Below are 12,500 nucleotides of genomic sequence, written 5' to 3' on the forward strand. Positions count from 1 at the left end.
ACAGCAACGTGCTCTTACAGCAGTCAGTAATCCTGACGTGTGATGGAGGTGACGATGCTCATGATGATGGGGTGTGTGTGTGTGTGGATATACTTTATTCACCCTAAAGCCCTGAGCGCTGGACTTTTCCTCTAACATGTCACAGATAACTTACTCTTTTCTCTCTCTCTCTCTCACTTATACACACACACACACACACACACACACACACATGTGATGAAGTGCGGAGTTAAATATTATTGCATGCAGACGAACTACGCACAACATCTGTTACAGATGTATACAGAACAGAGAGGGACCTTCCTTCCCTTTTTTTTTTACCTACTTTTCTCTTCTCTCCCTTTCTGTCTTTCCTCTGCTCCGTTTCTCAGTAATGGTTTTACAGTTGAGTGGTTAATGAAAGCGGCTGTTAAATAAACACCAGCGAGCTTTAAAACGGCCACTGCTTCATTCGCCTGGTGGGAACAGAAACAAACACACACACACACACACACACAGAGTGAGTCCTACAGGAATTGGCATTAGTTAATTGGCAGTAGCAGTCATTCAGCTGGAAAGAGTTTCCACATGAGAGAGAACCTTAAAGCTGTCATTCAGGACCTGAGCAGAGCTTCACACTCCTGTCTGATCTCGTCTCAGTCTGATCTTCTGAGTAGAGAAGTGTGTGATGAGCTTTGTGTCTTTGAGCTGCTTTTTTCTACAGCAACACTAACCTGTGATGCCAAACGAAGGCCAAAGAACAACGGCGTCTTCCCGCCGGTGGTCCGGGGCTGTAATTACACACAACAGCACGCTGTCAGAGGGCTTTCGTCAGCTACACGGCGTAAACACGCAGCAGCCGTGGCTGGATTCAGCCTCACATTCTTCACGTGTCTAAACCATCATATAAACCTGCCCTGAACTTCAGTCTGCTGCACCTCCACCACGTCCCACCTGTCCTGATGACATCTCCTCCTTCTCAGGGTTTTACAGGGTTCATGTGTAGTTTAGTGAACGGCCGAAACTTTCAGTAGGCCTCATTTTTTGGGGGGTAAAAAAAAAAAAGTGCACTTGTGTTGCTGAGGGAAGCAGACAGGAATGCTGACGGATTGACCTTTAACCTTTTTTTTTTTCTCTGAAAGCCCTCCTGCAGTAGTAAAGCCCCTCTATTAGAGCTATTAGAGCTGGGTAAAGCAGCTGAGGGGGTATTAAGGTGAGGTGTGGGGTTGCTTGGCTCTTCTCTCCTCAACCCTTCTTTTCCCCCTTTCTTTTTTCCCTCTCCTCTTAATTCCCTCTTTTCCCTCATGGAAACTCATCCTTGCTCCAGAATCATAACGACCCCCTCGTAAAACTTCCCCGCTACGCGTTTTATTCCTCGATAATAAAACACCACCCCAGACTTTTGGCGCGAATCAGACTGTCAGGGTTTAATGGTTTAAATTGGCAGTTCTGCTCAAAGCGAGAGCCACGAATGACCGCACGCTGTGCGTCGTTATTTTATTATCATTAGCGTTATTGTTCGGCAAAAGCATTTCCTCGATCGATCTGAAGCCAAATGACCCTTTGGGGTAATCAGAGCTGAAAAGTTAAATGTTGTGTAACAACGTGATGTAGAAACTGCCTGCATCCTGCCTTATTAGCTTCACCAAACATCCCAATATTATTAGTAGTGCTGTTGTTGTCGAGTGTGGCTCAGCTGCTCAGATGGATGTGTGGAGTCGTTGCTGTGGTGTTAACAGGCTGATTGTTCCTCGCCGTGTCCCCTGCCGGTGTTGAGTTTCTCTTCCCTCGGGTTAAAAGGGTGTAGTGTTACTGGCTCACGGTTCATGGGTGGGTTTGAGGCTCTGTGACACGGACAGAAGGATTCGACAGGTGTCACTGTGCACCACTGATACTGCACTAATCATCACCAACCTAAGCGTGCGTGTGCTGTGACTTTACCCTGGGAAGCTTCTAGAAGCTTAGAATGAGGAAGGTGTTGGTGTTCGGTGCAAGAGATCGGTGCTTACTGCGTAATAGGAATGTTTTGTGGTGGTGTTTCTGTTAGACACTGAAAGCAAGTGGTGTTTGTTGTGAAATGCTGCAGTTCTGTACTGTATTCTGTCTTAGTGTTTATTTGGAGGACGGAGGTTTAACTACGAGGACACGTTTAGTCTAAATGCTCTACAGTTTCGATGATGATGATGATGATGATGATTATTATTATTATTATTATCAGATGCTTTACAGAAGGTTTCTGAATTTAAATTCCTTTCTGTAGCACAGTAAGATTCTCAGCAACACATCAGTTGCAATTAGAATCACAGAGCACACAAATGTGTGTGTGTGTGTGTGTGTGTGTGTGTGTTTGGCTGTGATCAGTCAGGGCGTCTGTCACTGGTGGTCTGTTAATAAGATTTCCTGTAGGTCTCAGCTCGCGGTTGCTGTAACTGTAAATGCGCGGAGGATTTGGGCGCCTCTGTAATCCTCCACAACGTTTTGACGTATTAAAAGGCGAGCTGATGAGCGAGCGAGCCACAACTGTGTTCCATTATCACCCATGGTGCAGAGAGAACGAGTGAAATAAAGGGATGAAAGCAGCGATCGGGTGGAGGGGAAGATGCGTGACGGGGGTCAGCGACACGCTGAAACCGGAGATGCTTTAAAGGGACTCAGATTTATCCCTCTCGCGTACGGCTACAGGAAACGTCAAGAGGAATAAGACCATCACAGCACCGGTGCTTTAAAGTGTCCCAGAGTACGAGTGTCATATCATCTGTTCCATATCCACTCTATTTATATAAAACACCCCTCCTTTAACTCTCTCCGTCTTTTCTTTGAAAGCTGCAGGAGTCCCGGCTCAGCCAGAGCGGAGCTTCAATTAAATTAAATCGCCCGATCTGACCAGTTCTGAACTCACATCATACTCACAACCAGGGGCTTTTAGTTTACTTGCCCTGAAGTTGTGTATCATGCTAATAAACCTGACAGCAGATGCTACGTGCACAATATAACACGTTACACGCGCGTTAATGCTAGTTCCTCAAATCCGACCGCTAGCGCAGGAGGCGAAACTTCCGGGATTTAAAGCCAATGAAATGTATTACAGAATTTAAGACCTGAAATAATGTTTTTGTTTGTGTCACTACTCCCACTATCTCACTGTGGTCCTAATATAATGGAATTCTTTATTCTCTGCACATCACATTTAAATCCTTCATGAACCAGTTCAGACCGGATCCATGTGCTCTCTCGTTCCCAGAGTAACTCTAGGACTTAAGTCCGAATCCGTGACACCGGTCGTTTTTATCCGACTTCACGTGGCACGTGTTCTTCCTTCCTATAAACCGAGCAGGTAATGTAAATCCCATCTGAACCGACGTGTCAGGATGGATCGTGTGAGATCCTGAGGGAAAACAGACCTCCTGCTCTTTTTCTTTAGCATAACCACGTTCCAAGAAGCGCTCGCACTTCTCCCTTTTCTGTCGTCTCACAACATAACCGAGATGGAAAAAAAAGGGATTTTTACAGAAGCAACACCTCCAGGGTTTTTTACTAGTTATTCCAGCTACACATTACAGCATGTGATGGTCACGTTATCTGAAGATGATGATGATGATGATATGGTAGGCTATAGATATGGTAGGGATGTGGTAGCCTAGTGGTTAAGGTGTTGGGCTACCAATCGAAAGGTTGTGAGTGCGATTCCTACGTCCACCAGGTTTCCACTACTGGGCCCCTGAGCAAGGCCCCTGAGCAAGGCCCTTAACCCTCAATTGCTCAGTTGTATATATAAAAAAAGAGATAAATATGTAAGTCTCTCTGGATAAGGGTGTCTGCTAAATGCTGTAAATGATGATGATGATTAAGCTCAGCCACACCCTCCTCAGGAACAAAGATCTGAGCAATCATTGTGTATTAAAATGAGGAGTGTGTGAGTGTGTGTGTGTGTGTGTGTGTGTGTGTGTGTGTGTGTGTGTGTGAGTGTGTGTGTGTGTGTGTGTAATGCAGGGAGTTTGGAGTGAATTCGGAAACAGCATCTAAATAACCGTGCGGCAGACATTTGGGGCACGTGTCTGTTCACGGGGTGGGACGTTTCAGGGGAATAAAAAAGGCGTGCTCTCAAACATCCCCTTGTTGTGCTAGTCTTTTAGTCTCTGTGGTGTTTTTGGTGACATGGTGGTGGACGTCTGGAACAGAGTCTTCAACAGGCCTGAGTGGACAAGAGCCAGTGCCCGCAGTCCATCTGTAGTTTTCATGGCTAATTACATCAAGGCTAGCGAACAATAGCGTGTGTTAGCGTGAGTCCGTACGGTTTGCATTACACCAAGCATTTCCGCTGAACCTGCGTCCAAGTCAGGAAGTCTGTCTGCACTTAAACATGCGTAAACATCTGATGACGAGGTGGCCATCTTTACTGTGTTCACTATTGCCTGAGATCCTCTTACACTGGCTCTGAGAATAATCTTCAGCTACGGCGGGGTAACTCGGGTGAAAGGTGATCCCCGTGAAAGACGAGTCCTCCATTAATTCAAATATATGCGTTGGCATCAGAGAGAGAACTCGATTCCTTCGCTTTTCGTCGCCACTTCTGTGCCACTCTGTCTTAAAGGCAACATGTGTGAGGTTTGCATAATGCATGGGGACTTCGTGAGACTTAATGCATGTCTGCTTTCTGCTAGTGTTACACAGGCCTGGGTTTTGCATTTTACATTAGCAAGTCCTCTGGGCCAGAGGTTCACGCTTCAGTTCTTTCAGCATTTACATTATTTTTAGGTCTTTATGAGCACCACACGGGCCATCAGCAGGATGCGAGAGCTGGGTTTCACACCTCTGGAATGGGTTCATTGATCATCACTAAAACGAAGCGGCGACAAATTTGACATTTTAAACCGAACAACACGATTGTGTTAGTGTACAGGGATGGTGTGGCGCTAGCAGTGACCAGAGCTAATGTCCAAAACCAAAGCCCATCATGTCTTCCATCGCTTGGCTTCTATTATATCTCGGGAGTTTCCTCGGTAATTTATCCGTCAGCACGAGACTAAACGTTTGTGATTTCAGCAAGTTTCCCAGCACGACTTCTCTCCGTCTTTCACAAACCGAAGTTGAGTGAAAAATATTAGAGCTCTTGTACTCCAGTGGCCACGGAGACACGTTAAACCTGTTGTGGCTGACCAACACGGAATAACAGTAATGGAAGCTGACTTTCCTTCCATACGGAGTGTGGTGTGTGACTTCGGTAGGGCCCCAAGTCCGGGTGGACTCCCTCGTACTGCACCTGCATAGGGTAAGTCAGGAGCATCCGGACGCCTTGATTGCTTTCCCCGGGGACGTGAAACACTCGGGTAACCTGTGAAACAGAGAACTCCTTCCACATGTGCCGTTTCACTGCCCATCCCGTCCGAGTCGAGGCCGCGGCTCTTCGACGTCTCAGACCGGATTAATTTTTTCTGATTGTAAATTGCCGCCGGAGCCTCTGAAGGCCTCGGTCTCTCCGGGGTCTGGATTTAAAAAAAAACTAGTGGTGCGCTGGGAAAGGTGAACCTCCTGATGAAAAGTCTTCTCTGAGATGCTCTCTTCATCTACTTCTCTCCTCATTCCAGCAGCTGGCCAAACACTTTTCAGCTGATGCCAATAACTGAGGCGAGCTGAAGCGCCATGACTCGGGCGCTGACAAGAGCCTGGGCCTGAAATGATGTCACTCTGAATGCAGCCGCTTCATTACAGGGGAGATTCTCAGATGGAACGTCGCTCGCGATATACGTCAAAAAGACGACTGTTAACCTTTTAGGGTGACGCGGTAAATCGGTGTCGGCAGAGGTGAAGGACGAGACGCGCCACGGACGGGAAGGTCAACGGGAACACGAGCGACTTGTTTACTTTTCTTTAGACAAAATGGAAGTAATTGAAGAGAACGATTTCCGTAACGGATCTTTTTGAAGGTGAAATGTTTTGCTTCGGCCGTTTACGGCTGTGATTTTGTTTGAACGCTCCTGCGATCGGCCCTCAGACACCACGCCGAATTACAGCAGCGGACACAGTTCTGTTCATCTTTGTTTAAATTGCCCTAAACATTTCTAACCCGGGCCACGGTGTACCGTCGCTTCACGTTACGAGATGAGAGCGTAATGTGGCGGCTCTCCTTCGTCGGCCGATGCATCACTGGAGCCGGTAAATGTTGCGGAAGTTTCTGGAATGCACTCGCGCTAATCACTGTTTGTTTCTCATTGACGTTCTAAATAAATTCTGAAAATCATCATAATTCTTACCAAATGTACACAATCAGGGGGAGTTTATACTGCTGTCAGCCTGATCAGGAGACCAAGGTCGTGTCGGCGCTTCATGCGTGCGGTGACCTTGCAGCAGTTTAACACAAAAACACACAAACGCATCAACTGTTCCACCATCGCTGTTTTTCATTAAGCTTTTATGCACTTCTGTAACATGCCATGTGTAAATAGGAAAAGTGGGCGTGGCCTCCGTCGGCTCAAACAATGCTGTTTATTCCTCGTTTCTCTCAGCGCCTCATTTTCACTCCTCAAGAAGGACTCGTCTGTAACTGCTTCTCACAAGGGTTTGGCTACAGAACCTCTCTACAGAAGTCTTCTGATCCGTGCAGCTCTTACTGGACTGTCGGTTAATGAGAGAACATAAAGCACACACACACACACACACACACACACACACACACACCTCAGTGAGGTGAAAACACTGCAGGGTTTACTGTAAGCTCACTGTAATGTACAGCTTCCTCCCCATGTAGGAAAACTGGTCAGGATTTTATTTATCTGTATCTGTCCATTTTGCTTTTCTCACAGCTCACAATCTAAAACACTCCATTGTCTGCCAAACATACATCTGTCTAGAAAAGGTTCCATGAGAGAGGGAATGAGGGAGAGAGAGAGAGGGGGAGAATGAGAGAGAGAGAGGGGGAGAATGAGAGAGAGAGAGAGGGAGAATGAGAGAGAGAGAGAGGGAGAATGAGAGAGAGAGAGAGGGAGAATGAGAGAGAGAGAGAGGGAGAATGAGAGAGAGAGAGAGGGAGAATGAGAGAGAGAGAGAGAGAGGGAATGAGAGAGAGAGAGAGGGAATGAGAGAGAGAGAGAGAGAGGGAATGAGAGAGAGAGAGAGAGAGGGAATGAGAGAGAGAGGGAATGAGAGAGAGAGAGGGAATGAGCGAGAGAGAGAGAGAGAGAGAGAGAGAAAGTACAGGAATGGTTTTTGAATTATGGATGTGTCACAGTTAAGAAGAGCTTTTGGAGCACCTCGAGGCCTGTTGGCCATATGTGCTCCTGTTCACTCTGATTCTTTCCTGTGTGTGTGTGTGTGTGTGTGTGTGTGTGTGTGTGTGTGTGTGTGTGTAAAATGATTCCTTTATTTGTGCATTTAGATCTCTGCTGTCTTTGAATTGAATATGATCTGTGTGTGTTCAGAAAATCTGGTTATTTACACCTTACAGAATGTGTGTGTTTTTCTGCAATATGCGATTGCTGTGGTCTTTATAAGTAAGATTGTCTGTGTGTGTCTTTGTCTGTGTGTGTGTCTGTATGTGTGTGTCTTTGTCTGTGTGTGTGTCTTTGTCTGTGTGTCTGTATGCGTGTGTGCGTCTGTGTGCGTGTCTTTGTCTGTGTGTTTGTCTTTGTCTGTGTGTCTGTATGTGTGTGTGCGTCTGTGTGCGTGTCTTTGTCTGTATGTGTGTCTGTGTGTGTGTGTCTGTATGTGTGTCTGTGTGCGCGTGTCTGTGTGTGTGTGCCTGTGCGCGTGTGTCTGTGTGTGTGTCTGTTTGTGTGTGTCTGTGTGTGTGCGTGTGTCTGTGTGTGTGTGTGTGTGTGTGCCTGTGCGCGTGTGTCTGTGTGTGTGTCTGTATGTGTGTGTCTGTGTGTGTGCGTGTGTCTGTGTGTGTGTGTGTGTGTGTGCCTGTGCGCGTGTGTCTGTGTGTGTGTCTGTATGTGTGTGTCTGTGTGTGTGCGTGTGTCTGTGTGTGTGTGTGTGTGTGTGCCTGTGCGCGTGTGTCTGTGTGTGTGTCTGTATGTGTGTGTCTGTGTGTGTGCGTGTGTCTGTGTGTGTGTGTGTGTGTGTGCCTGTGCGCGTGTGTCTGTGTGTGTGTCTGTATGTGTGTGCGCGCGTGTGTGTATACACACCCTCTGGTTTGAGCCCACATGTTTCAGCATGGCTTCCCTTCCACACCTGGGTTTAGGAGGTTTAACTGAACTCTACAGCCGTATTAAAGAGTTTACAGTAATTTAATCAGGATCTGATCTCACACTCCAAAGTCACTCATTGCCCGGAAAATGCTCCAGTTTTCCTCGCTCACATCTCTGTGAATGTTAATTACATTTTGGATTTAATCTAATCAGCGACTCGTAGGTTTGTAAGTGTATGGTTAGGGCCGTGTCAGGGAGGTGTGTGTTCTTCCTCTTCCTATAGCCGTGTGAGATCAGCGCTGGCTCACGTCTCGGAAGCTCGCTGAGACGTGCTGGGAAAGCTCGAGGATTGGGTTTAAACCTGAACGAATGGCAGCAGTCAACCATTTCAGCACCAATCCAGTCCTGGAGCTGAGCTGCTGCTTTTGATAAAGTTCTGAGAGGAAGGAGGGACTGGATCTGAGAGAGACATTAAAACACACACACACACACACACACACACTTAAAGATGTCAGATATTAAGGCTGCCCTTGGGAGGATGTCTAGAATAGTACAATAAATATAAACCAGTATACACTGCTCCTTTGTCTGTGTGTCTGTCTGTCTGTGTGTGTGTGTGTGTGTGTGTGTGTGTGTGAGAGAGAGAGAGAGAGAGAGAGAGAGAGAGAGACAGACACACACACACACACACACACACACACACACACACACACACACTCATAGCCTTTACTAACATTACACAGGTCAGAGAGGCCACATGTTTGTAATACAGGTGTGTGTGTGTGTGTGTGTGTGTGTGTGTGTGTGTGTGTGTGTGTAACTGATCTACTGTATGGCTCTTTATAATTGCAAATGTAATTGCAGTCTTCCAAGCAGAACGTCCTGTCTTCGGGGTCAGGGTTACAGGAGCGCGCGTGTGTGTGTGTGTGTGTGTGTGTGTGTGTGTGTGTGTGTGTTTTTTTCCTCTCTGCCTTTCTGTTTTTCTGTGTTTTAGTCAGAAGTTCAGTCAAATCTGCAGCACATTCCTGTGTTGAATGATGTGTATCAGCTGAGAGCTTGTTCAGTTCCACCAGTTCAGCATTGTGCATTAAATCACAGCTGAAATGGAAAACTTTTAATATTTAACATTTTAAATATTTGTCCAAATCAAGCCTGTAAACAGTTAATAAAGCAGATGAAGGTCTGTGTGTGTGTGTGTGTGTGTGTGTGTGTGTGTGTGTGTATAAAATTGGAGCTGTGGCGCTGTGTTTGGACGTTTGCCGTTTTTCCCTCCAGACTAAACTCCCAGACTGTGGAGGTGAGTGATGTTTGTCGCAGGAGGAATCAGTCTGAGGTTGGGAAGCAGACACGTGGTTTCATGTTCCTCAGGTTCTCGATCACAGCCAGATGTTCCTCCTCCTCCTCCTCCTGGAGTGTAGAGGAGCTGTATGCACCTTAGTCTCTCTGGTGGAGGTTCCTGAGCTACACCCGCAGCTTTACAGTGTTGTAAATCCTTTAAATTGTCACGTGCCGATAAATCACATAAACATCAAGCGAGTAGAAATCCTCTGACGACAAATTCCCCTGTTCTGCTCCCTGAGCCCTGATTCTAATAAATCTGGCTCCAGATTAAAGAAGGACAGAAGCAAGTCAAGGCGTGCGAAGCGTGAAAGGCCCGTGAGCTCGGTGTCCTGGTGGTAAATGTGTTCACTGTTACGCAGGAAAAGAAAAATTAGCTGTACATTTCCTAAAGGAAAGAGTGCGGCTTGGACAGAGCTGAGACGAACATGTGTGGGAGAAGAGGATGAAGAAATTATAATAAGGAAATAAAGGCGTTTAATCAGTGTGTGTGTGTGTGTGTGTGTGTGTGTGTAAAAGTTTAATTATGTGAAGCAACTTGATTGTGTTTTTCTAAATTTAAATATCAGATGTTGATTAGACATTGATCGTGTGTGTGTGTGTGTGTGTGTGTGTGTGTACACAGTTGCGGTACCAGCACGGTCTCTCCACACCGGATCTGCGCCAGACTTTACCCAACCTCAAGAACTTCCTAGAACACGGGCTGCTGGTCAGATGGTGAGTTACACAAACTCTTCCTCACTAACACACACACACACGCACACACACTCACACACGCTCACAAGCACACACACTCGTGTCTGCTCTCTCACACGGCTTTAAGGAGGAAAAGAGAGAAATCACAGAAACACTGGTGTACATTTAACACACGGTTTATACTTTTTTGTTTATTGGGTGTAATGTGGAGGAGTGTGTCCATGTACAGGTTGGGAAATGTATGGAGTACAGCAGGGTACGAAATACCCTGGGGTAATGTTGGGGTAATAGGGCTGCTGTAAGGAATAGCTGAGTGCGTGGGATACAGCTCCATGTATATGATGGAAACACAGTGTCCTGAAGGGCAGTGAACATGGAATACTGGGTCCCTGATCCAGTCCCTGATCCAGTCCGTGATCCAGTCCATGATCCAGTCCGCTCCCAAACCCTAATTAAACCTTGTGGGATTTCTCAAACTCGTCTGTATTTAAAAGTGATATTAATAATAAAAATAATACTAAAACCCCAAAGTGAGCTGTACATTGTGCAGGGTTTCACTTACACACACACACACACACACACACACACATTTATCTAAAATAATAAGGTCCACTGGAGTGAAGTGACAGGAACAGAAACAGGTTTCAGACATAAGAAGACTTATAAGCTTTATAACGACTCACACACGTGTGTTTATTCTGTCAGGACTTCTGTCCATAAACGTGGCCTCTGTGAGACACGTGAACGTGAAATGAAGAACCAGGTTCTCTGTGTTTCTGAATCCCAGTCAAACCGCGAGCTCCTTCACTCGTTTGTATCCATCTGGTTTCCCTTTCCAGAGCCGATCGATCGATAGCGTTCCTGCCAGAACCGTCATGTGAGCCTAATGACCTCCGAGACGAATGTTGAGCGTGGCAGGTTTATCAGCGGCGCCGCACGTGACGCCAGAGAAATGGAAAGCATGTTTATCGGATCTCTCCGTAGAACCCTTCAGAGCTGTGAAGCGGCTCCGGATTGAACGTCTTCTTGCCTCGCTTTCTTTCTTCATCCGGCTTCGGCTCGGTCGCGGTTCAGCGCCGGGGAACGGCCTCCTTTCCAGCGTTAATTTAATAATCTGTGTTTTGGAAAGGAAGCAGGCCAACTTAAACAAAGTGGGAACAGATGAAACGCGTGACCTTCTGACCTTTTTTTGGCCTCTTCTAAATCAGGAAGTGGGGCAGGAAGTGGAAGTCCAGCATGTTTTTTTTCTTTGTTTTTAATAGTGTGATTTGCTAAAGCGTGAAGCAGGAAGTTTCAGCATCGCCGCAGGCATCTCACACACACGCACACACACTCTCACTCACACACACACAGTTTGCCATGAACGTCAGTGTTTTCTCTTCACGCCTCCTCTGTGTAAAACCATCAGCTGTAAGTTACATCTTTCTGATCTCCTTTCTGTGTTGAGTTACGTCTCAGTGCTCCTCAGCGTGTCTGGAGCTCGACTCGACTCGACTCGGTCGCACTTCTGTCGTCCTGCGTTATAGACGTGGTTTATTGCCCTTATGTGTCGCTCCCTCACCTTTGGATCACCGGGTCAGATCGGGTTTCCAGCGCAGGAGCTGGAATGTAAAATATTCAGCGTTATACTTTCGCCATCATCTCACCGTGTGCCTTCCCCCAGCCGTACCTGCCCCAGCCCTGCTCAGGCTGATCGAGGGCGTGGGCTGTTCTTTTCCTGATACTATAATATATTTCCTCAGCACCGTGATGCACTATCGGCTTTTTTAAAGAACGTGTGATCGGATCGGGTCGAAATGCAGCTTGAAATGATTAGATCGGGGGTTTCCAGGGGCAACAGACAGCTTGTGAACCCCCTGAGAAACCCCTTGAGAAACCCCGACACGGAGCAGGAGAGCGAGAGGCTCACACTAATCCCAGTTATTTGTAATATGGAGTGGCTTTATTCTTCTGGGCCTGACGGGGCTTAGGGCATGTCAGTATCTCAGCAACAGTCTGATGTTTTTCTGCCTCTGAAGCGCTTCCTGAGCCTTTGTTTACAGAAACTTTCGTAACTCAGCGAGGCAGCGAGGCAGCCAGGCTTCAGCAGCATCTCTGAGAACGACCACAGATCCAGAGTGAAAAACGGGGACGTTCCCAGAGGAAAAGCGCTGATCTGTGTGATCTCTGGCTCACGGATCAAAGGTTCAGAAATTAATCTGTGAAATATGCAACCTAGGCCTCCTTCTCTCTAACACACACACACACACACACACACACACACACACACACACACACACAACATATTTTCTCAATCTGTGTGGATAAAGCTGTGACCCAGTTCCTGTGAACAATGTTTTCTCTGGGAAAAATAAAACTCTG

General features: G+C 46.7%; 1 protein-coding gene across 8 annotated transcripts in view; it reads left to right on the forward strand.

Moving 5' to 3' along the window:
- uvrag (UV radiation resistance associated gene) overlaps positions 1-12,500 on the forward strand; it is a 48,654-nt gene that overhangs the window by 31,146 nt on the left and 5,008 nt on the right. For all 8 annotated transcript variants that reach the window (XM_047804819.1, XM_027158481.2, XM_047804820.1 and 5 more), the window contains one exon: positions 10,069-10,160. In XM_047804819.1, coding sequence (XP_047660775.1) covers positions 10,069-10,160 — 92 coding nt within the window. The remainder of the gene's footprint in view (positions 1-10,068; positions 10,161-12,500) is intronic.

This window comes from Tachysurus fulvidraco, chromosome 20, assembly GCF_022655615.1.
Source record: "Tachysurus fulvidraco isolate hzauxx_2018 chromosome 20, HZAU_PFXX_2.0, whole genome shotgun sequence".
NCBI classification, from domain to species: domain Eukaryota; kingdom Metazoa; phylum Chordata; class Actinopteri; order Siluriformes; family Bagridae; genus Tachysurus; species Tachysurus fulvidraco.